The 26,124-nt window shown below is 38.8% G+C and overlaps 1 protein-coding gene across 4 annotated transcripts in view; it reads left to right on the forward strand.

Annotated features, from left to right (window-relative positions):
• myt1la (myelin transcription factor 1-like, a) overlaps positions 1 to 24,866 on the forward strand; it is a 49,533-nt gene extending 24,667 nt beyond the window's left edge. Inside the window, exons 6-24 of one of the 4 annotated variants that reach the window (XM_053489538.1) lie at positions 18 to 532; positions 1,858 to 2,847; positions 8,247 to 8,381; positions 10,521 to 10,611; positions 12,103 to 12,210; positions 13,328 to 13,548; positions 14,626 to 14,682; positions 14,869 to 15,158; positions 16,438 to 16,656; positions 17,205 to 17,323; positions 17,454 to 17,522; positions 17,606 to 17,668; positions 18,404 to 18,487; positions 18,604 to 18,825; positions 18,938 to 19,029; positions 19,139 to 19,242; positions 19,354 to 19,497; positions 22,110 to 22,172; positions 22,820 to 24,866. In XM_053489538.1, the coding sequence (XP_053345513.1) occupies positions 18 to 532; positions 1,858 to 2,847; positions 8,247 to 8,381; positions 10,521 to 10,611; positions 12,103 to 12,210; positions 13,328 to 13,548; positions 14,626 to 14,682; positions 14,869 to 15,158; positions 16,438 to 16,656; positions 17,205 to 17,323; positions 17,454 to 17,522; positions 17,606 to 17,668; positions 18,404 to 18,487; positions 18,604 to 18,825; positions 18,938 to 19,029; positions 19,139 to 19,242; positions 19,354 to 19,497; positions 22,110 to 22,172; positions 22,820 to 22,960 (3,727 nt within the window). In that variant the 3' untranslated portion in view covers positions 22,961 to 24,866. The remainder of the gene's footprint in view (positions 1 to 17; positions 533 to 1,857; positions 2,848 to 8,246; positions 8,382 to 10,520; positions 10,612 to 12,102; positions 12,211 to 13,327; positions 13,549 to 14,625; positions 14,683 to 14,868; positions 15,159 to 16,437; positions 16,657 to 17,204; positions 17,324 to 17,453; positions 17,523 to 17,605; positions 17,669 to 18,403; positions 18,488 to 18,603; positions 18,826 to 18,937; positions 19,030 to 19,138; positions 19,243 to 19,353; positions 19,498 to 22,109; positions 22,173 to 22,819) is intronic. The other 3 variants (XM_053489539.1, XM_053489540.1, XM_053489541.1) reach the window with 3 other exon arrangements.
• The last annotated feature ends 1,258 nt before the right edge of the window (positions 24,867 to 26,124 follow it).

The raw sequence follows: 26,124 nt of genomic DNA on the forward strand, positions 1-26,124 counted from the left end.
TTATGATGACTCAATAGAAAAACACCTTGTCCTCCCTCATTTTTGCATGCCCTCTGCAGTGTTTATGGATGCCCTTTGGCTAAGAAGAGGAAAGGCCAGGAGAAACCTCCACAGGAGCCAGCTACTAAACGGCAGCCATTTTTAACCATGGCTGACGGACAGCCGGTGATATACAACAACTATCAAGCTATAGAAGATAATGAGGAGAGAAGAGAACAGGAAGAGTTAGACGAAGACGTGGAAGAAGAGGAGGGTGAAGGCGAAGAGGGAGATGAAGAGGAAGAGTGCTCTGAAGACAATGATGAGGCTGGTGAGGAGGAAGAGGAGGAAGAGGAGGAGGACGAAGATGAAGGAGAAGTTGAAAGGGAGGAGGAAGATGAGGTAGAGCAGATGGAGGAAGAGCTGGAGGACGATGAAGAGGCGGTGGAACAGGAAGGAGATGACGAACAAGAGGAGGAGGGGGAACAGGAAGAGGAAGATGAGGATGAGCACGAGGAAGAGGAGGGATATAAAGTGCAGGCTCATCACCAAGGTGAGGCATTTCTCCTAGTTGGCAAAAATGGGTATTGTTGTATTTTTTTTTTTTTTTGTACTTTAACATTTAAATTTGTAGTTTTCATAAGTAACCGGCAGATATACTGTATTTTTCATAATTTCCACACTCCAATCTGATTGATTTCAAATTAAACAGTGGCTATGAGGTTAAACTCAGTTTTAATTTCAGTATATTTATGTGTTACAATAACATATGCAGAGTCAGGAACTTGGCTGCTTCTTTGGTTCTTGGCGTGTTGTGCTTCTTTGCATAATTAACTCAGACAGAATAAAAAAAAAAATAAAGGTCCGGAGTTGATTTCAAATAGAATATTTACATCTGGAATGTGTTACTACTGTCCCTCAACATGTTGATCAAATACGTGTTAATGCCAGTAAACGGAAACGCTCAGTCACACTGTCACCCTGATAGTTTCAACATGCTATTAATTGACATCTTATTCAAGAAATCCAAATCCACCAGCTAAATTCGCTCAATATCGTGTAATTAATTTTTCCCGAATGAGAACGTTTTCATTTCAAGCCACATAATTGACTGGAGTACAATTGAATCGTTCCACAGTCTCCACTGGTTAAACAGCACTTAGTATTCTGACTACGGCACGGCTGAGAGCTGGGAACATCCCTTTGCTCCCCTCTTGAACTTGAGAAGCCACTGATTGCTTAGTATGCATCTCGGCCTCATACTCAGACTTCCTCAATTGTTTTTGACAGTGTCTTCCCAAGAAGCGGAGGGAGGGAAGCTCTCTAACTTATTAACGTTGTCCGCTTTCACATGCACAGTGCCATTTTACAAGTGTCAGATACATTCAGCTCCCCCTCACCCGTGGTAACGGGCTCCTCCTAGGGTTATTTCTGGCTGTGGAAGCAGAGCATCACATCCTCCACTTATCCCTGCAGTCTCATTCTCCTGTGTCCCAAATACAAGCAATACTAAAATCCCTGAAGGAGATTTCCGGCACTACTTTCCTCACAGTTTCCTTAGCAATAGATGTATTTCAGACTGCTTTTGTCATCTCGATTTACATCTCACATTTACTATTGATTCTGACATCACATTTCTGTTGTACTTGTTATTAAGTGCAGCACAATTATAATAATGTTCATTGCCATTTAGGAATCTTTGGATTTTGCAGATGTTTAAAACCAATCACCTCCCTTCTGTACAGAAGTAGAAATAATAAAAAGAAATTTTTCTTTTCCATTTTAGAAGAATTTCCTTCAGAAGCAGTATGAACTAATGGGAAACATACATAAAGCATGCTTTGATATGCTGTTTAATTGTTTATCCTCCCACTTTAGAGAATACTTATTCTAGTTGTGGACAATCAAAGCCAAGCCAGATGTTTGAGAAAGACAGCAACAACAACAATAACAACACAGCCGGTGAAGAATATGAGAACTATGATGAGCTTGTAGCCAAATCCCTGCTAAACCTGGGCAAAATAGCAGAGGATGCCGCGTACCAGGCTATGACGGAGTCCGAGATGAACAGCAGCTCCTCCAACAGTGCCGGTGAAGACGAAGATGATGATGATGAGGATGGTCCTGAGCACGGAGGACGGAAGGGAGAGTTAAGTGTGGACTTGGACAGCGACGTGGTGCGGGAGACGGTCGACTCACTGAAGCTGCTGGCACAGGGTCACGGAGCTGTGCTGTCAGAAGATAGCTACCCTGAGCCTGCTCCTGGCCAGGTGCACCATAACGGCCAGCCGGAAGAGAGTGAGGAGGGCGTGTGCCTTAGCAGTCTGGAATGTCTGAGGAACCAGTGCTTTGATTTGGCACGGAAGCTAAGTGAAACACAGCCACTCGAGCATGCGATGTTGCAGCACCAGGTTGAGCAGCAGCACCTCCAGCTCCAAATGCACCACCACCCACCTTGCTATGAGAATTGCCAACAGGCCCCAATGGAGACTCAGAGACCAATGGAGAGAAGCTACTCAGACATGGTGAACCTGATGAAGCTTGAAGAGCAGCTTAGCCCAGCGTCCAGGGGCTGCCCCTCCAGCTGTGCCCATGAAGGAGACGAAGACACAACATCTGTGGCATCAGAGCATTCAGACGAGGCCTTTGACATCACCAAAGGCAACTTGTCACTGCTGGAGAAGGCCATCGCTTTGGAGTCTGAGCGGGCCAAGGTCATGCGTGATAGGATGGCATCAGAGCAGGCAGTGGTTCGAAGGGACCATCAGCGACTACATGGGGAGCACAGCCCCAGGCAGAGTAGTGGAGCTGAGGAGCGTAAAGCGCGACTTCACCATGATGGTGCAAGAAGAGCCTATTACCCTAAAGGTAATAATAATGCTAAGGCCACAAAGAATCACACCAATCAATTATATGTCTTTTAGTCTATTATCATGAAATACAAGTACAAATTTAGACACACTTTTTTAAGATTTAATCCTAAAAATAATCAAATGAATTACTGTACAATAGACAAATCAACACATCAGCCAAACTGGGATCATGGGTAATAAAAATTGTATTTTTCATTACGACATTAAGAAATGGCTTTAGGCGTTTTCTAAAAACATTGCACTGCTTTAAAGACATGTACGGATAAAATATCCAAGATTTGTGGTTAATTTTTTTTAAAAAGAAATAAATAAAAAGCCGTCTTCCATAGAAGTGTAAGTTCATGCTGAAATTCAGTGAAAATGATTAGTCTTAGAAATATTTTCGTACGCTCAAGTGTGGACACTTTAATAGTTTCACTCAAGTACAAATTTGACCGGCTATTTCCACTTTCAAGAGAGACATTTTGACATAGTAGCCATAATGGCACTTTTCCTGACATGAAGACAAAGCCCTACTTGGTCTGATCGGCTACTGGTTAGTCTCTAAGAACCAATTACAAGCAATCAGTGGACTTTAAGTTAGGGCGTTTTAGCGAATAAATATCCCTCAATCAAGGCCTGAAGGGGCCATGGAGCAGCATATTTTTATACCTCAGAGATGATTCAAGTAACAGTCTTTGCATTAAGGCTTAGCTACATTACCCCAGTGGCGTATGTACTAGCTGCAGGACTCCTTTAATGAGACAGACACATTATTCTGCTCGATCTCCAACGCTCAGATTGCAGTGGCGGTGACAGCAGTAGCGGCAGCAGCTTATGTTGTTAAAATAGGCCTGCACAGTAACATCAGAGGCTTGCCTTGTCAGGCATGAGTAATGGCAATCTGCACGGCCCGTTAGGACAGCAATTCTGTCCATGGCCTATTTCTCCAAAACTACTTTGATTCACACCCACCTCCTCTGGGAAAGACACAGCTATGCTATGTGCTCTTATTATTATCCGTAAGAATCTGCCAGATTTTATCAGCATACCGTTTTTCAAAGGGTCGTTATGGTGTTCTCATCCTCTGCTCACCTCTGGATACTGCCCATTGTAATATACGTCATGACTTTAACGCCATCATTCAGGCTGTGAAGCTTGCAGCAATATCCAAACACTATATATTTCAGTCACACTGCAGCTGTTCATGGGAAATAATCAGCTAGGTTTAGTTATTGCGCATGCATGACCAGAGCAGCTAATGAAGCGTAATCAACCTAGGATCATACAGTCATTTCTCATCTCCAGGCTAATAATCTTAAAGAGCAACTCCTGACTGGTGTTCACACGGCACAAACCTCTACAGCAGCAGGTTTTTACTGTGTTTGGAGATGAAGCATGACATCGGGATCATTTAAATAATATTTTCACTGCTATAAAGATTTAATTAAATGTTCGGTAATAAACTATTAATAAGCAAGTAAGACAGTTTACTAATTAAAGACTGATTGTACACTTTCATTAATAGATTTGTAAGCATTAGTAAATATAATAATAAAGCAATTTTCTCCGCTTACAACACATCTGATCTAAGACATGAAATAAAAATCTAAATAAATAATAAACTTACTTTGCAAAGATTCTTACAGTTTTAGACAAGGGAAACATTTATTATAGCATCCTAAAAAGATGACTAACTATATACAAGTTATTTAAGATGTTTAGTTTTTTAATGTTTTTTCTTACTTCATGCAATACCGACATTAATAAACCATTAATTAATCATTAATAAGCTATTAATAAGCTTATATGCTTATAGATTAATTTTTAAATGTTAGATGAAAGTGATACCAGTGTTTTCTATAATTTATAGGATTAAGAAAGAATTAAGAAAGAATTCTGTCATGTACATTGAATATGAGACTTTTTTATTATTATTTTGTTATGTTTTTTCGTGGTGCAGGGAGAGGCAAAGCAGTGTATAAATGGAATTGAACAAACACATGAAAAGACTTTCAGTACCTTGATTAGAGTACTTAATTAGATTAGGACACTCTGGACACTTTAACACAGGCCGAGTTCCTGGTGAGACGCATCCAGTGCAGGAAGCTGATGTTGCCAGTGACGTTGTAATTAAAGATATTGATGAGCAGTCTTCTGGATGGTTAGAAAGCTTTTTCAGGCCATGTTGGAACGAAACAAAACAAACGCTACTAACTTTCAGTGAAGCATGGCTGGTTTCACACTTATAAATCTTATCTAAGCTTCATTATTTTGCACTGGTTTCCGTGTAGTTACTGGATAATTATCATTAAAGTTTATATAGGAGCATTAGAAGTTAATGATTCAGAAAAGTGTTGTTTATGCAAAAAGTAAAACCCATTCTATGTACTAATCCAAATGCGTTGGACAACTGTCTTTCAACCTAAAGGTTTTTAATATTGCATATTCTGTACATCACTATAAAACAGTCTTGTCATAATAACAGCCTGATAATAGCAATGTAAAACTAAATATTTTCAGATGGTGTTGTGCCTGTAGAGTAAACCTTGATTTTCTGACATATTTTTTGCACAAAGGCACAATGGTTAACACTCAAATAGCCTCGTAACTCAAGGCTCGAGGTTCTAGTCCCGCCTCTGGTCTGTGTACATGGAGAGGGCATGTGCTTGGTGTGTTTCCTTTGTGCACTCCGGTTTCCTTCCACAGTCCAAAGAAATGCAGGGTAGACTAACTGGTGTTTCCAAATTGCCTGTGTGAGTGTGTGTCCTGTAATGGATTGGCTCCCTGTCCAGGGTATACCTCGCCTTGTGCCACGAGTCCCCTGGATAAGCTTCAGGCCTCCTGTGACCCTGAACAGGATAATTGGTTTAGAGAGTGAGTGAGTGGAATTGACAATACTTTTGAGATAAATGCCCGAAATATCATGATGCTGAAGATTTTAAATTTTGTCTATTTAAAGATTTTCAATTTAACATGTCGAATTTGTCCTTCTGTACACATGTTGAAGAATGCATGTTGAGTTTTGTCCATCTGTATACATGACAACGGCACTGAGTGCAGCAAAGCGAAATCTCTGATCCAGCGATAGCTAAAACAAAATGTTCAACTTGGCTAGCTTATCTAAAAGAGTTTTGCACAAAATACTACTACTAATACTACTGTTAATAATAATAATATTATTAATAATAATAATAATAATAATAACAATCTTAGTAAAGAAAAACTTTTTAGATGATTAATTGAAATAGCAATCAGCAGATCGCTTGAGCGTCAAAACAGTTGTTAGTATCAAAGTGAGCAAGCACTCATAAGAACAATCATAATTAATCATGACAAAGCAATTAACAAAACATTTTAACCAAAAAAGGATCAGACTGTTTATGACGCTAAGCACAAAACAACAGATAATTACATTTATTTAAAATTTCAAAACTGCCATTAAAACCCTTTTTTATATCTCAAACAATAAACACTACAATCTATAATACGTCAATCAAGACATGCTAAGAGCTTTGACTTATTTTTATGGCATAAGTCATAACCATGGACCATTTTTTATTTGCATTTTTTGCATTTGCCTGTATCACGAGTGTTCTCGATAAATATTAATAAATAGGAAGATATTTTTTTCATTAAGCTATATCAATCTTAACATGTTACCAGCCTAAAAGTCTTGGATTTGTCCACCTCTTCAGGAAAACTCAGTTTTTAATTTTCTATTATACTGTAATTAATAATGAAAACCGCAAGTTTGAAATTGGAACTATTGACCTGTAAATTGGTGATTTCTCTAAACCTCCTAACTCTAAGGTCTAGGGTTCGAGTTCCAACTTCAGATCTGTGTTCTTGAATGTTCACCACATGCTTGGTTGGTTTCGTCTGCGTACTCTGGTTTTTCCCCTACAGTCAAAAGACATTCTAACCTGATAGTCTCATAAAAAAATAATCTTCACTGTCTGATTGTAAAATGTGTACCAGTGTACCACAGGAAACGAAAAACCCAGATTTGGCACTTAAACAAGAGCCTTATCTTCATCTCTATTTCCAGTGCTGAATTATATTCTGAACGGTATTTACTTATTTACTTGGATCCTGTTGTCTCTCTGGCTGTTTGAGCACTCTTCTCTGTTTTGATGATGATGATGATGATAATGATGATGTGATGATGATAATGCAGGACTTTATAGAATCCTATTTCAAAATCCAAGTTAAGGACTCATGCACCTTATTTTTAGAGTTGTTTGGAGTCTTTTTTAGTGTAGAAGTGTGTACATTCTTAAGAAGAAAACACTTTTATCTGCACTGACGCTGGTCTAATCATTACGCGTTATGTCCCTACATTTTTAATGAAATATGAAAGCCCTTGGGCAGGAGGAACTTACAAATGTAACGTTTTTATACCTAGGAGTATAATAGAAGCAGTAAATCTTACGTTATGTTTTATATATATTCACTGCGTACGCCACCTATTTAGCCAGTCCCTTTATGTCCTCCTGTTTGGAGGGTTAACAAGCAGAATATAAAAAAAACAATTTCACAAAACAGTTGGAAAACTGTTCCGAAAGGAGGCTCTTTTATCTCTTGTAACTTTCAACAGTTGGGCGAAATGTAACAGTGTGTGCATAGACATTCGAAGTGAAGGTGGTAAGTTGGGGGCTAGGTGTGCCCAAGCCCCTCAAACCCCAACAGCCTCTTTTCTATACCGCACAATATCTTTTTCCATAATGGATTTAAACTTTTATTTGTATTCATATAGGCCTGTCCTTACAAAATAAATAATATGTCCTAGGATTATTAGGGATTTAAAGTGGGAATGTCCTACTACAGACTGCGTTTTTATATTTGTGTATTCCAATTTTGTTCCTTCAGTCTCCGCTCCAAAAAATTAGAGGGTTAAAAAGAGTGAAAAGTTGCAAAGCAATGAACCCCATTTTTACTTTCTAGTGAATTTGATTGAGAAGCGGTTTGCGCATTGATTTGTAAACTCAAGTGAAGGCCACATTCCACGTTAAGTCATACAGTACATTCCCACTAATGTATTTGCTGACTCAACAATTGTCGATTCAATTCAAAACTGCTACCTGTAGTCCAGCTCACTCAGGCTAAATGTATGGAATGCTGATGTCCTTCAATTTAACAGTTAAAGTTTATCCAGGTAACATGGGGCGACTCCAAGTGGGGTTGTGCTGGGAGATCCCCATTCATGGAATGCCTCTGCTTTGTTCAATCAGAAATGAATTAATTGTTTATCCAGGCCTACAGTAGCTGTTTTATTTAAAAATTATACTATTTTTTTGCATCCAAACAAAGACTGTTTTTGGCTAGTAGCCCCCTGGAAAACATTCAGCACTCCCTCTCAAAAAATAGTTCCAACATTGCTGAGACTGTGGAAATGCTCTTTTTATTCTACAGATCCATCAAGAGGTGAGAAAAAAGAGAGCAAGTGCCCCACCCCAGGGTGTGATGGCACGGGCCACGTCACAGGGCTGTACCCACACCATAGAAGTCTGTCTGGCTGCCCTCACAAAGACCGCGTACCACCAGAAAGTAAGAACAGCCAGGACATGCTGTGGCTCATTCATGGACCTTTTTCACAGTTCTGTGTTCACGAATACAGCGGATAATTAGTAGCGTTTCAAAACTTTCAGCGAGATAAATATAATCGCAGTCACTGCAGTGTCCCTTGATGCACAAATAATTCATGTAAATATGGGCACTTGAGCTTTCACTCATTTTGCACTGATGTGTTTGTGAGAAAGAAATGGATTTATGAAATTTGCTGAGATGAGAGTGAGCATTTTAAGAAGCATAAGGCTGTACACATAAGACTGTAGATGGCGTTTGAAAGAATCTGATTAATTGAAAAACCACTGGTTGTTAAAGTTATATCCTGAACGCAAAGATAATTTGTTGTAGAGCAAAATTCTTTTGACAAACCCACCACAAACTGAGAAAAACTAGCAATGTATGTGAGATCTTCCCATAGTATATTTGATCATGTGACATCTGACATTCCTGCACATGCTCAAATTGTTACTACTCAACAGTTTTTTTGGTCATTGGTGGCTCAGTGGTACGTTTCTTACCTGCCATTTGAAAGGCCCGGGTTTGCCAGTTCAAATAGGAGGGTTTCAGTAAGGGCTGCAGCGACCTTTTTACGGGGTCAGCTAAACAATTTAGTTAGTTAGTTTACTGTCATTTATTCATTTTAGTATTGAAATAATTTTTAAAGTAGAAACCATAGCACAAATATTCCCTAACAAATATAACAACAGACTCTGTGTGAAAAAGGTCCATTGCTTTAATAATCCTGGGTGCAGTTACACCTCCGTGGTATAGGGGTGCTTCTTTTTTTAATGTGCTTGCTGCCTGAAATTGTTCATGTACGTGCTGCTGTTCAGTTCCTGTCCATGTCTGTTCACAAATGAAAAGTGTGACTGCTAAGACAGCACCTTGTGGGTGTGTCTTGTCTGTTTTTCTTTGAGTTGGATTGGTACAGTATGTGCATGTCTGGGTGTTGCTGATGCTCGTTGAGGAGGCAATTAAGGCAATCGCAGGACACATCACAAGCCATTTAATGATTAGATTAAACCGGATTATGTGTTTTTGAGAAAAATGATGTTGTGAGTGCTTGATAATGGCTTACCATTTACTGACTATTTTATTTTGGTGAATCGGATCAAATGTGTAATTGCATGAGTTAACGGTAAAGTTCAACCAATTCTTTAAAAATACACATGAATCTAATTTAATAGGGCATGAAGATGATTATGGGTATTTGTTTAAAGGTGTCATATTTTACTATTTCTTAAACAGGTTAACATAGGTCTCATGCCTCTCAAAAGTGTGTGTGTGTGTGTGTGTGTGTGTGTGTGTGTGTGTGTGTGTTAATTCTCAATCTAAAATACCCTTCATATAGTGAGAATTAACTCCTTGTACCTCACCACTCTTGATTTCTCCAAAGAATCCTGGAAATTAAGTTAATGGTAACATACAGTATAATTAAGGAATTATTACCTTAATTTAGTATTTGGTGTATATTTAATTTATAATAAATTACAACTAATCAAACCTCTTAGTAAACACAGCTATGTACAGTATTAGCTAATTAACTAATGCTACTGCTAATGTTACTGTACTGCTTTGTTAGCAAAATAGACATTAGCGCTTTTAATCTAGAATAATTTTTTTCATGCTATAGTACCTTTACAAGGTACAAGGTACAACCTTTGTCTGTAACAAATACCCAATATTCATCTTTCCTCATTTAACAGACACTGTAAATAAGGCTAAACATTTTAAGCTAATTCAAATCATAAACCTTATTCACCTAAGTAAATATTTCTTTTGAACAATTGGTGAACTTCCACTTCTTTGAGGTAAAATCGATTTGTTCTCATCATGTCTTTAAAATTAATCACCTAACGTTCTTTATAAGCATGTGCTGAGTTAGCCTTTAGCGTAAAATTGCATGCTACTAACACCGCTCTGCAGCTAGCCGCATGCTCTCCTCTTTTTTCTGCATGGCCTGACTTATATGTCCTTATCTTATGAACATTATTGTATGTCAACAGCTAACTGAAACTCATTCGGTCTAATTTGAAGGGCAAGCTCTTCATTCCACCTTAAATGCTCCTAACCTTCACTGTCTCTGGCCTTCTCCTGTCTTCTCCTGTTTTTCCAAAGTTCTTGCAATGCATGAGAATGTTCTAAAGTGCCCGACGCCTGGCTGCTCGGGACGTGGCCACGTTAATAGCAACAGGAACTCACACCGCAGGTGAGTCAGTGCACCTGAAGGGCTGAAGGATCTGGAAGTGCTGTTGGTTTAAGTGCTATTATAGGCTCAGGCTGTTTGAAACCATTGGTCTGGACATTAGGAAAGACTGCTGTTTGAGCGGAGGTGTGAATGAATGGATAGATTTGTGCGTCGGTGTCACGCCGTCTAAGACTTGCTGAGAAAGGTGACATTGCATGCCTCGATGTAAAGGCTAGGCCGTTGTTTCCAATTCAGTTATTAAGCTTCACAAATTGTAATCACTGTAAATGATTTATTAAGAGCAAAACTGGTAACGCATTGTGGCACAAAGCTACGATATGGTTCACAAACTGTAAAGCATGCATTGTTTTTTAATAATTAATGGCGTCCTTTAAGGTAATGATATACAGGTTATAAACAATTTGACAGTTTTATGCATTATTAAGCTGCATTAAGAAGAATAAGACACAATTGTACAATCTCCTCTGTGTACTGCCCCCCCCCCCCCCCACACACACACACACACATACACCACACACACACACACACACACACACACACACACATACACACACACAGCTCAGGTGCATGTCTCCTAATCATGCGTATAGCTGTGATCTCCCGATCTAGCAGACACAGGCTCACACTCACAGCCGCTGCAGGCCATGTTATATGGAACAGGTCCTGTGGGACAGGCTCACACCCACAGTGCCAGCATTAAACAGGTTGAGATATGGAAGAAGAAAAAAAAAGATAGATAGAAAAAACATAGAAAGGACAAACACACACACATATATACAGTATATATATATATATATATATATATGTATATATGAGGCATAGTATATGCCATAGTATGTATATGTGGCTGCCGTGCCTCGTCTCTCAGTTGTCATAGCAACTCGGGCATATTGACGGCGATCCTTCTGTCTACCAGTCGATTTTTTTTTTTTCAACTAATTCAGAAAGTATGCAGAACTGTAAAGTATAGTTCACAGAGTCTATCCTCATCTTTTCTACAGATGTTTATTTTTAAGAATAGCTGACGAGTCTATGTGTGTTATGATAATAAAAAGAATTCACTGTAAAAGCAGGCAAAGGGGTATAAGGAGAGAAATGAATAAGTGAGATGAGGAAAGCAGAATGTGAGAGAAGGATTGTTGTTCGTGTTGTAGCTCTGTGTGGCAGCGCTGCGGTTGGCACGATCTCACTGAAGCCAGACAATCACAAAGGCCCAAATAAGTGTACCGCTGAGCCTCATGCTATAGATAGAACATGCATAATTCATATATGCATATTTTTTTAGTGTTCACCCACGCATACAGTGTTCCTGCATACAGTGGAAGCAGTAGGGTATGGTGACTGGCGCAAGCCTTTGTAGTCATGTGGGTATTTATGTGAATGTGCGTTAGGATGTGTGTGTGTGTGTGTGTGTGTGTGTGTGTGTGTGTGTGTGTGTGTGTGTGTGTGTGCTACAGTACCAATGAAACTATTGTCTTCCTGGTGTTGCAGTCTCTCAGGATGTCCTATAGCAGCAGCTGAGAAGATTGCTAAGGTTCAGGAGAAGCACCAATCAAGCGACGGACCCAAGTCCAATCAAGCATCTGACCGCGTGCTGAGGTACGACTGCACTCTAACCTGGTTCTGTAATCAATCACACACTGTTACACACACATACCATAGACATACTCCAGAATTTGTGTCACCTTTCAAGAAAGCAAGCATTAAAAAAACAATTTTCTTATACATACGTCTGTTTAATAATAGATCTTTTCAATAAATCTGATAAAACAGCAAAAGTATATTTGGACTGCAAATCAATTTAATTAAAATTTTTTGCATAAAAAAAATTCTTTCAGGCTTTTCTGTTGTATAATATAATGCTGAAAATGTGTAAAAATCTCTATTATATATTATAGTATGGATTCAGATGCTTTCTGCACCACTTAGACAAATAGTGATTGAGCTGCAGATATCAAGATAAAATATATAAATTTAAAACAAATACATTAGCATGTAAAATATTATTACACATGATGACAAGTGAATAGCAAAAAAATAAAATTAAAATTACCCTATGAGAACTAATTTGCCTGTAAGAAGATGATATAAGCATTTTGCCCCTATGTTATGTAAAAAGAATGGGGAAAAAACTAAAACAATCAGAGGTGCCAATACTTTCGAAACAGCAATCTTACAACAAGAAAAAATGCACTACTTGAGAACACATTTTATATGTGAGATTGTGTTAAAATAATCTCTATGGATTTTTGTTATGGATCTCAAAATAGCTTCAAATATAAATCGTATTTCAATGTTTTATTTGAAATCTATATTTGTTTATGAAGTAGAAAGAATAAATATGGAGTTACAGTATATAGTACACATATACAAATGAAGATACACTAAAGTTGATGCATTGGTATAGAGATGCTCTGAAAATCCTTTTGAGAATCTTAGAAGTAGGTCACTGTAGTGTATATTATACGGTTGATAATAATAATAATAATAATAATAATAATCAGGGTATTATGCTTTAATATGATGACGCGTTTACTGCGGAATGAATGATGCACGGAATCATCCGGTTGACGCTCAGATTCAGAGTAGGTGTGCAACGCCGAAGTGTTATCATAAATTCATAGCAGCGTCTCAGAGATAATTAGATTTTGTGCTAGTTCCGTTGATGCCCAGGCTGGGTTTTCCTCTCCCGCCTGTGTCGATGATTATCTTCCAGGCCTATGTGCTTTGTGAAACAGTTGGAGATCCCACAGTACGGTTACAAAAATAACGTCTCCACCAGCACGCCCCGCTCCAATCTAGCTAAGGAACTGGAGAAGTACTCTAAGACCAGCTTTGACTACGGAGGTGGCTACGACGGCCAGCCTCACGCCTACAGCAAGCGCGCGCTCACGCAGAAGAGCCACGGACGAGACACTTCACCAAGAGGATACGATGGTGAGAGCAACCTGATTAAACTTTGTCATTTCTGGAAGTTTTCTTTTCTGAAAGTAACAGCTGGGAGTGGAAAAAAAACATCAGTATGCTTCATTCAATTTGACAATTTTTTTATTTTTATTACAAAAAGAGAGGCAAATTCCGACCATCAGCACTGAACACTTTTAACTTACTGTATGTAGATTTTTTATTTTTTTTTCCCATAAAAGATTCTCGCTGTAGTGTTTGCTTTGCCTCCAGGTTGAAAATATCCAAATATTTGGCAAGCTGCAGTGAAGGCATTATTCTAAAATAATCAGTGTAGGTCATTCTTTTTTTATACCAGTGCAAGTTCTTATTGAATGAAAAGACAATGGAGGAGTTTGGGTTCGTAAAAAATGTTTTTTGGCCTTCAGAAACAAACAAACAAAAATAGCTCAATCAAGTCATGCAAGACTGCAAGTACACATGAACATTTCAAACTTAATATCAATATGCAAGTATGAATAATCTGTGCTATACAGTAACACTGAATCATCAGTACCATGGTCAGTGGAGATAATTATAGACTCAGTCACTCAGTCTCACTCAGTCTCTATATCGCTTATCCTGCACAGGGTCGTCCAGGGGACTTGGTGCACTAGGTGGGATACACCCTGGACAGAGTGCCAATCCATCCATGGGCACACAAGGACACACATGCCCACAGACTCACTCACAATCCACATGCAATTTGAAAATATCCCGCATGTCTTTGGACTGTGGAATGAATCAGAAAGATAAAACACAACACCAAGCACATATAACCTACCCGGTGGTGTGAGGAGATGTGTGGCTAAGACCACTAAGCCACTTTGCCGAACATAATTAAAGACACATTTGTGTGCTTAGTGCAGAGTGTTCCGAGATCTGATCTACAGAGATACGAAACCATCGTTATGCTGGACAGCTCCCTTTTTCAAAGCTGTTTTTTTATTGCACGTGAAAACATTGTAGTAACAAATTTTATTGAAGGTTTAACCAGTGTATGATGTAAATGTAAATTTTCTCTCTCTCTTTCTCTCTCTCTCTCTTTCTCTCTCTCTCTCTTTCTCTCAGACTCATTTGCTCTCAGCATTTATCATGGAACATCAGACCATCCAATAAGCGAGTCTTGTAGGTGTCTACCTATCTACCCATCTATTCATCAGTTGTTCACCCCTTTTCCAACTTTACTTTAACTCCATATACATGCATTTTGTTTCTTTATGCCATCTGTCATGACTTATATGTCTCTATTCTGCTTACTGTATATGACGGTAATTTTATGCTTGTGTGTGCACGTGCGTGTGTTTTTGACAGCCAAGCGGTACTGTAAGACCTCGAGTCCGGCCAGCAGTACGACGAGCAGCTACGCTCCCAGCAGCAGTGGCAGTAGCCTGAGCTGTGGGGGAGGAAGAGGAGGGAGAGGAGGAGGAGGAGGAGAAGGAGGAGGAAGCAGCGCCAGCAGCACCTGCAGCAAGAGCAGCTTCGACTACACGCACGACATGGAGGCCGCTCATATGGCCGCCACGGCCATCCTCAACCTGTCCACGCGCTGCCGGGAGATGCCCCAGAGCCTGAGCGCCAAAGGCCCCGAGCTTCTCGCACAGGTGAGCCCCTAGCACCTGTTCTCATACGCATACAGTATACACACACAGGGTTCTCTACCCGCGGTTTGATTTAGTACTTCTGTGGTTCTATGCTTCCAATGACACATTTTTTGTTTTTGTTTTTTTAATCGATATAGCCTTCTTTTAGTACCGCTGACCTGCTCTTTATTTCACACACAAGGACTTTCCTGTGTTGCTCTGACTGCATGATAAATTAATTTCCATGCCTGTGAGTTATTCAGAGTTACTCTCTTTTCCATGCAGCGTTAGTTTATAGCTCGACTTTGTCGTAAAAGGTGTGGTTTTTCATGCCACATTGAGCTCAACTGTGTGATGAACAGCTCTTGATTTCTTTACTGACACAACGAATGCAGAGATAATACACAGGGTGAGAAGGAGCATCCGACAGCTGAAACAGAGCCGGTGCAAAATCAGCGTTCTGCCCTCACTATGGTTTTTCTTTCTTTCTTCTTCTTCTTTAACATCTGACATCCTTTCTCTCTCTCTCTCTCTCTCTGTCTTATCTCTCAATCCTTCCGTTTCTTACTCTTTCTCAGGATGAGACAGGTTGGATCGATGGTGTTTTCAGCCCTGGTCCAGGCTTGGCCTGTTTCTCATTGGGCTCAGTAGGAGGGGTGTGACCTCTCTGTTAGGACACTGGAGCTCGCTGTAGTCTAGAGAAAGCAAAGAGCAGGATGACTCAGATTGAGCACTGAGACACTATGGAGATGTAGGACAGGGAATAGTGCAAGATCATGCGCTTAATTTTTTTTTTTTCATTTCATTTTCCTTGCTCTTCTTATCTAATGCTTCCCTCTGCCAGGTATATTTATCACCTGTTCACCAATTCTAATTATTTTTTTTAAATATTAAAATTTTATTTATATTTCTTTTTATTTGCTCTTCTCCACCCTTTTATCTCCTTTCTCCTCTGTTCTACATCCTCCTGTTATTTTATCTATATATTACATCTTTACATTATTAAATTAATGCCTTTTTATTTCTGTCTTATTATATGTACATTTCCATTTCTCCTTGCTTCAAATCTCTTTTTCTATTGTCTCATCTTACCGTCCTCGCCTTTCTTTCTCGCCTCTCTCCTCCAATCTTCAACTTAACATCACTTCACATCACTCCTCTCCTCTCTTATTCTCTCCTCCCACTCTCCTCTCTTTTTCTCCATTTCTTCTCCGGTTCTCGATTCCTCGACTCTGTTCCCTTTCCTTTTCTTCCCTTCTTTCATTTTTTGTTTTGTTGTCTGCTGCGTTCTCTTATCCAGAGTCCAGAGGAGCAGGAGGTGGAGGAGAGTGGGACTCTGGAGCTGAGCGTGGGTCGTGCAGGGGGCATGGGTGAGGGCACGGTGCTGACGCCGCTGCAGCCCATGTCCCCTCAACGGCAAGCACTGCTCAACAGCCGCTGCTACCAGATGAGCCCAGACTGCTGGGACCTGCCAGTGGACTACACCAAGATTAAGAGCCTGGACGAAGACCATAAAGAGGTACAGCCTCCAGATCCCACCTGGGAGCAGTGCTGCTTTATTGGAGTTTATACAGATGGATGGTAGAGCAGGATCTGCTAGTGTTTAGTTGGCTGCCGTATACCAAGCACTTTAGGGGACGAGAGTAATCTCTCAGGTTTTAATGGGGCAGCAGATAAAACAGATATGAGATATATGTCATATTTTACATTTTGACATATGGTTTGTGGGAAATAAAATCCAGAGGCACCATTGCACCAAAAGACCTTTAGAGACATCTAGTGGCAGAACCTGGAAGTGCATGCTGAGTGTTATCAGCAGCTTGATTTTTAATTCCAACTTGTTCCGCTTCGAATTTTGTTGAAGTTAATTGAAACTCTAGTATCGAAGACATTTAATCAAGCAAATTCAGTCGAGTGAATTATTATTTTTTTGATATGTAGCCCTTTTGAATGACGCCTCCCAACTGACTGTAGTTTAATACAACCCTGGGATTGATCCATATACTGTACATAGACAGGATTAATATTTATATGTGTTTATTGAATTTTTTTTACTGGCCGTGATAGGATGAGCTGGACCCTTTCCAGGAGTTGCTAGAGAATCAGCAGTACCCGGGTGAGGTGTCACTACCTAGCCCTAAACATAAATATGCCCCATGCAAAGAAAGCAAGAAGGAACTCCTCACGTAAGAAGACTAACTTTACACCTTTAAAGGCTTTATAATAATGTTATACTTTATAATAACGTTATACTTGCTCTATAATTAGCATTTAAAAAAATTCATCTATTAACCCTAAAATGCATTTTCACCCCAGACTGACTAGCTGCCAGTTAGCTGATAAAGGAATGCGTAGTATGATGACGACAAACTCACAGGATTTAAAGTAAGTCTTTCGGATATGATTCGTGTACGTCTGTGTACCTCGAGTCGAAGTTCTTACTGTAGGCTTTCTCATGCTTGTTGCAGGTGTCCTACTCCAGGGTGCGACGGCTCTGGGCACATTACAGGCAACTATGCCTCACATAGGAGGTAACCACATGCACACACACACACACACACACACACACACATACACCCACACGAATACGAGCGTACCCTTGTAGCCAAGCTGAAATGTTATTCAGGATTGGTTCAGGATTCTTGATAATCTTAGTTATAAGAGCTTCCTCAAGGCTGTTGTCGAACGTGAAGCCTACCTCTAGGACAAATATCAGTAGAAACTCTTTGTTTTTGACAACAACAGTCTAGTGTGTTTGCAGACAGGTTTTTGCAAAAGTTAATGAAACATAGAGGTTTAACTTTGTAGGTTTGACACATGCGTGATTGTGCATTTTCACAGGAAAAAAGGCGACAGATCGATTGGATCTGTTTTATTATGAGGTCTATTATTCCATCGTGACATCCTGTGTACAGTCCTGTCATGATCAGACACACGGCCCATCTGTTAATGCATAATTCAGTTCGGCACCTACTACATTAACACAGCGGCATTCACCTGGGACCTGCCACCATCTCTCACACACGCATTCCAAAGCATACAGGCAACTGTGTTTATGCCTTGTATTTTATATTAAAAAGTAATATATGATTATGTATATACAGTATGGATATTGCTTGAGCTCACTACATGCATTCTTAATTTTACAGAAGGGTGCCAATGTCTCTTGATTTGCCTCTGTGTTCTAATAATGAGTGTTGCAGAATGTAAAACAGTAATGTAAATAATAATAATAAAAAAAATTATACTTTTTTTTACTCTTATAGTTTGTCAGGTTGTCCCAGAGCGAAGAAGAGTGGAATTAAAATCATACATAACAAAGAGGACAAGGATGATCAGGAACCAATTAAGTAGGTTTTCAATCTATGTAAGCCTGAATGTATTTTAAGACATGCCACGCCCTGTTTGTGATGTAAAAAAAAAAAAGAAGTCTGCATGATAATCAGAGCCCTACTGGATATCGCAGGTGTCCCGTGCCTGGATGTGACGGTCAGGGTCATGTGACTGGGAAGTACGCGTCTCATCGCAGTGCGTCTGGCTGCCCACTGGCTGCAAAACGTCAAAAGGATGGTTTCGTGAACGGAGCGCTGTTTCCGTGGAAGTCTGGAAAGACTGATGGCATGACCTGCCCCACACCCGGGTGTGACGGCTCGGGCCACGTCAGCGGAAGCTTCCTCACCCACCGGAGGTTCGTCTGAAAAGGGAGACGGAATGTGGACACGGGCTTTTTCTTGGATTCTGAGAAGCATGAAATGTTTCTGTAAATAAATAAATAACATATGTGTGTTTTCTCTGTCCAGTCTTTCTGGCTGTCCCCGTGCCACTTCAGCCATGAAGAAAGCACGAATGACTGGGGTCGAAATGCTTACGATCAAGCAGCGTGCCAGCAAAGGTATAGCATCTGTAAACGGAATGTAACATCTGTTAGCAGAATGATGATGTTCACACTGGGCATGATGATTGTGTGCGTGAAATTATTCTGATTTCCTCATTTTGTTCAGGGATTGAGAACGATGAAGAAATCAAACAGCTGGATGAAGAAATCAAAGACCTTAATGAATCGAACAATCAAGTAGAGTCAGACATGATTAAACTTAGGACACAAGTACGTTTTTTTGCCTAATATAATCGGTTTTATTTCTCAATTCATTCTTTTCAACCTGTTTCTAAGACATCTGTCTGTAGTCTTAGCAAACCCTTTTTCTTTATTACGCAGATCACCACCATGGAGACCAACCTGAAGTCCATGGAGGAGGAGAACAAGGCCATTGAGCAGCAGAATGACTCACTGCTGCATGAGCTGGCTAACCTCAGCCAGTCGCTCATCAACAGTCTGGCCAACATCCAGCTCCCTCATATGGTACGAGACAGACAGACAGCTTCTCACCTACACACTACACCAAGCACTTTGAGATCAGATTGTCCAGAAATAACTCGGATGTAAAAACGCCAATGCTAGAGGATATAATAAGGAAAACCCTTATTAATAACTTGCCTAAACCTAAACCGCACACAGCTGTTTGTGTGTAATGGGTCACTGATACAGCTGACTTTCTGCCATCTGCTTCTTTATGTATGTTGTTGAGTTTGTCCCAGCTCCATATGCTTCTGTGCTTAGGTCACTTTTCTTACTGATCATTCTATGAAAACAAACTCACACCTCAAATGACTGTCTTTCAGTTGAGTAAAAACATGGCTTCGAATGCGCTGGCAATACACTCATGCATTATCTGCTCATGGCGCTTCATATTCTCCCCAAGACAGGGTGGCATTGGACAATCCCTGTTTCTAATGCTGGCCATGTTGCTAAACAACTGAAACATGTCCTTTCTGAATATGGCTCTTCAGTTCTCCACCTTCACCTCGGGCGAAATGGGATTCGATCCGATAAATCTCGGCACCCTTCACATCTCACCTGCATTGGATGATTGTTGGCTGTTTCTGTGCTGTTTCTAATTCTCTACATTCTCCATTAGGAGTCTGAGGCGAACTTGGATACATAGACCCTTATTCCTCAAAGTTGTGTGCGAATCGGGTTCTTTATTAATCGGAACCTGATTTATTAATCTTGATTAATCTGTCGGTCTGCTCTGGTGTACCTGTATGTTTTTTTGTTTGTTTTTTACAACCTGGAAAATGCTTTATTTGCAGTAAATCAACTCCATAATCGATAGTATATCAATTGTTAAAATCCAAGAAAAGTATAATTAGACAATCACATTTTGTTACAAACGTTACTACAGTTGCATGCAGTGGATCCTTTTACTAAAATGGTTGGTATTGAAAAGCAATATGGATCTTTATTAGTTTAATTAAGTAATAATGATCCTGGCTTCATAAAACCACAGTTATGTATAACTCATCCCTCTTGTCAATCATTGGTGGGGAAAAATTATAATGTATGCCACAATAGAAGAAACTCATCTTAAGACTAACTGGAGAAGGAAGCAAGGGTGGTAGCTCAGTGGTTAGGGCATTGGACTAGTGGTCCCAGGTTCAAATTCACAAAAGCCTCGTTCACACTGCAGGTCTCGATGCCCAATTCTGATTTGTTGCCTATATCTGATTTTTTTGACCGTCTGTTTGCACGTTCTTTGACCCATATCCGATTCAAGTGTTTACACTTGCCATACCATCTGAAACATCGCAGTTTTACACCACTTAAAATGCGGTTCTTGTGCTAAACCATAGCCAAGATGGACGAAGGCGAAATATGCTTAATGCTTGCACTGCTATATATGCAAAGTTCGCGAAACGTCACCATGGTTTTAAAACGGAGGAGGAGGAAAAAACACCATAATTGCAGTCTTGTGCATGTGCTTCATTCATCAAATACTGAATTCTTAATATTATTTAGCCTAAATAAGCATTAACACAGGGCGGGGAGATTTTTCCTCTTCCATGTCACCTGCGATGTTATCATTTCACACGCGCTTCCACCGGGAATAACGTTACGTCATTAAACCACAAAGAAGTCGCAGTTTTAATGACGTACAGAATAAAATGCCTTATGAAATCCGATCTGTCTGTTTACACGACAGTCACATTAGCACATACCTGATTAATATCTGATTTGACACATATGAAGGAGGCCTGAAATCGTTTTTGAAATATCGGAATATATGCGTTTTTTTCCTGTTTACATGGACATAGATCATATCCGATATGTGTCATATATGAGCAAAAAATCGAAATTGGGTCACATTTAACTGACAGTGTAAATGTAGCTAAAGTTGCCACTGTTGGGCCCTTAAGCAAGGCCCTTAATCTTCAAGTGTTAGATGGATGGATGGATGGATGGATGGATGATTGGATGGATGTATGAAGAGAGAGAGAGAGAGAACTGTATTAATTCCAAAGGGAAATTGTACAAGGTATATAATGAAATAAAATGGGTCGCTCTCGATAATGTACTGTAGCTGCGTTTCAAGGCTACAACCCTAAATAATGCCTTTTAGGAGGCAATACTCTCTAATAGAGTGGTACAGTATATACTGTATATATATATATATATATATATATATATATATATATATATATATATATATATATATATATATATATATATAGTTGGGGTGTGTTTCATACGAATTAGATATTATCTATGTGAGGTTAGAAAAGGTCATATTATTTGTATACGTAAATAAGTGGGCAGAAGTTTGCTTCCCTGGAGCTAAAGCTGATTCATCACCACCTGTTTTGATCTTGTATGTCTCTGTCATGAATCAGACCTAAATTTGTTTACGTCCTTCTGCACAAATCTGCGCTAGATTTTTTTTTTTTTATGCAACTTTGACGAATAAGGGCCACTGTGTTTCTCAAGTGCACGTTCACCTTTTTTTCCATTCTTGTAAAGTATACAAACACCATTCGTTGAAATCTTCAGCATTTGGGGGGAAGAAAAAGAAAAGAAAAAACAAAAAGAACTATGTGTCCAGCTAATAGTATTCTCTCTACACCTCTCCCCTGTAGAAACCGGTGCCACTGAAAGAGGCCCCAGTTAAAAATTACTGCTGTTTACAGATGCCCCACAGAGTAAGACATTCATTTTCCACAGTCTAACTTTATCCTTTTATTACTCTTATTATTTTTTTTTCCCTATAGCCCTCCTTTTCTCCGTTACGCCCACTGTGGTGTGTATATATAGTATATCGCAATATGTGTTTCTTCATGAGAGTTGAAAGAGCAGTCAGAGAATACTAGTAAAGTGTATACAGTAGATTATTGCTGATATAGAGTAGAAGTTACACCTTGAGCCATATTGACTTGTTTTCTAATAAGTTATAAGCCAGATATTTAAATAGCTGGTGCTTGTTGATACTCTTGCCTTTCATGGCCCTGCAATTTGTGTTTTTTTCTTTCATTAGTATCGGTGCTGATACATTCATATGCATGAGATTCATCATAAGGCATGCACTCATAATACATGTTTTTGTATTTTGTTTGTTTGTTTGTTTGTTTGTTTATTAATTTGTCCATCTCATGATGTACGGAGTATACAGGACAGTTTAGAAATCTCATAGTTTCTTTGTTAGATTTGCCCCGTGCAGTTGATGATGCACAGAAAAATCCTTTCCTAAGACATACCACTTCCCTGTCTCTTGTTTGTTCTACAACAAATACTTCAAAAAAAAAAAACTTCTCCCTTCGTTGGCTTTCATTGATTCCAATCTGTTCCACAGGAGCCGATGAACGAGCAAAATTTTGACAGTTACGTGAGCACTTTGACAGATATGTACACGCATCAGGACCAGTACCAGAGCCCTGAGAACAAAGCCCTGCTGGAGAACATCAAACAAGCTGTGCAGGGCATCCAAGTGTAGCTCCCTGAGCCACTGCCTCGTTTTTTAAGGGCTTGCGTTAAGCAAGCGCTGATAAGCAAAAAGAAAGAAAAGAAAACAAGGGGGAAAAAAGGAGAAAAAAACAATGTAAAAAGTATGGATAATGATTATGATTTTTGCTGCTGTAATTTATTGTATTATCTTTCATTATTTATGATTCTGTTATGCTTTTGAGGGGAAAAAATACACCAATTATTTGTTGCCTTGCTTTAACGATAATTACCAATGGCAAATGTTTTGAGGAACATTCATGTTTTGTACATTTTTTCATATGACCTGACATAATGTGATGTACTGTTTATAGCTGCTAATGTATGCACATTTTAGTGTATATGTATTTATTACTTGTAAACAAAACAAAAAAACATTCATTGGTTTAAAAAGCTTAACGACAAGAAGGAAAAACAAAGTGTTGAAAATGTGGTATGCGGGAACTGTCAAGGGCAATCAGCTAACATAAGCTTTTCCTTTTAAAAATAAGAGGAATTCAATGCGTACAGTGTAGGGTGTTAAATGTATGTTAAAAGTTTTTTTTTTTTTTTTAAATAATGTGAAAGAATTTCACAGAAGTTTGTCATTGTGTTTAGAAAACGTTTCGCGGCGGTCTACATGGGCACTCTAATGAAGTATACATGTTGGTCCTTCATTTTCAAAAACGTTTTAAAAAAAAAAGGAGAAAAACAGATATATGAAGAAATTTTTTTACAATTTTGTGAAACATCATGACACGGAAACCCACTGGTGTAAAATCCCAAGATTGTGAGAGAAGTATTTCATATCTTCAACCATTCATCTTGTATATTCTTCAAATGTTATTCCCATTCGGTTAATTCCAGTCACTATGGAAAATATTAAGGAGACAATCCAGCATAAATTAGGACGTTACAGTATGGTCATAAAAAAAATATATAAGTAGGTAGTAAAATAGCATATCAGCAATATATGACAATGAATCAATCATTTATTTAGATATGGGATGCAAATGTTCGGGTATATGCAATTTCTTATTATAAACATCACAGGAAACTGATTAATCTTTTTACTAAATGTAAAGTATTGAGTTTTATATAAATCTTTTACTACAACCATGTTTTACAGTTTACACATGAGTGATCGAATCCAAACGGATGGATGCGTATGCATAGTAATTATGATTTTACATTCCTCATGTTCTGTTTGCACAGGGACACCTTTGTTTCCATGTTTTGATGTTCTACACACGCGCACACACAAGTTAAGGAGGTGCCCAGGAGCTTGAGTTGTGTGGAAAATGTTTTGCAGAGAGTTCCTTTGTTTGTGAATGTTGGAATAAGTATGTGCTGGACTTACAGGGTTAACGTCACTGTCCAATTCATCGCTATATCGATCTTATGCATTATCACGTTAAAAAAAAAACAAAAAAATAAACAAACAAAACGAACAAAAAAAAAACTGTATATCAAAATCAGATGCAAAGCACGTGACATCTTTCTCTGTCAGTGTTATGTGCAGACATAAGCCTTACGGTTATGTCATTTTCAGAGTACCACGTACCAAGGGCAGTATTTATTACATTTGTGGAAATCTGTATTTTATTATCACATTCTTGATTTTCTTGGGTTTTGTCTACGGTGAATCCGAAGCACTTTAAAGTCTGAGAATCACGGAAACCTGAGTAAGGTTTTAGAGAAGCGTTTTAATATATTGGACAATGGCATGTTGTACAGGCCTAAAATCCTCAATTAACCGTTGATGGATGACTATAAGAGCAATCGGTTCGAGAGCGAGCAGAACTCTTTACTGGCAGTCGAAACGTCTTCACGATGCATATGGAAATATACGTGCACTCAAGAGTTGTAGACAGAAATGCACTTGACCTCAACATATTAAACTCCCCGAGCATGCCCCCCCCCCCCCCCCACCTTTTTTTTTTTTTTTTTTTTTTTTAAATATTGATAACACATGCTGGCATTAAGCAGTATCGTATTAATGCTTCAGTTTAGTGGTTTAAGAGTCGGTTGTGTATACTAAGCATGATCTTCATAAAATACATCAGGTTACCATGCTGTCACCACTATACTTAGCTCTTTTCTTTACTCATTATAGGCTAGCACAGCATTTTTTAAAGAGTTCACGCCAAGGTGCTAATCATCCTCATGTATCATGCGTTCAAACAGAATAACAGATCAGCTTCTTTCTCTTCTCTCCAAAGCTTTGTGTATGCAGCTGCCGATGTAGTAACGCTTCTAATAGACTGATAGCAAAATTTTCCTTCCATAACCTCTCATTACTAATTCAGCAGGAAAAAGGACAATAAGCACAATTTTGCTGCTCACCTTTTGTTCGAACATATTGTAGTATCTAATTAAAAAAAATGTTATCTGTAACTATTTAAATAGAAAAACACTAAGTACAGTATCACATGCCTGAATGCAGAATACTTTTCTTATTATTAATTGTGAATTCATCAGGTTACCATTTGAAGAGGACTTCAATGAATCATTTTAAAACAGGATTTTATATTCGAAAAAGAAACATGGCTTTTTCTTATCTTGCGCTCTAACTTTAGCTGTTTTTTTTTTCCTTTTTTTTTAAATACATGGCATGATTTCGGTTGATATGATACTTTTGGTTGATATGATACTGTAAATGTTAAAGATCACAAGTTGCAGTGATATTTCATTCTGAAATTGTGAACTTTGTACAATTTTTATTATGCTGGTGTTGACATCTCTTAATCAATAAAACTTGTGTTGCCACAAAGGCATAGCTCCTTAATTTAGTGTTAAAATATAAGGGAAATACACGCGTCAAACACAACCCCAAAGAGCTGACAGGGATGCCGCCGCTACCAAGAAGTCTGGTCCTTCTTGACACTGATTTGTATGCCCGAAATGATTCAAATCTACTTCAAACATAAAGGAAGTTTTTTAAGTAGAAACTACGTCACACATTTGACCTTGCTGTGATCTTGATCTTGTTTGAAACTATTCCAATTCTACATGTTAATTCATTCACCGATTGCAGTGATAACTCCATATAAATACTACAAACATTTAATCACTTATTCCTCTGATATTAAACTAACAATAATCTTAAAAAGACAAACTGCAAAAAAAAGACAAAGACTACGGCAAGCAGTCCAACTTAAAAACAAAAAACGCAGT

This window comes from Clarias gariepinus, chromosome 27 (genome assembly GCF_024256425.1).
Source record: "Clarias gariepinus isolate MV-2021 ecotype Netherlands chromosome 27, CGAR_prim_01v2, whole genome shotgun sequence".
Lineage (NCBI taxonomy): Eukaryota > Metazoa > Chordata > Actinopteri > Siluriformes > Clariidae > Clarias > Clarias gariepinus.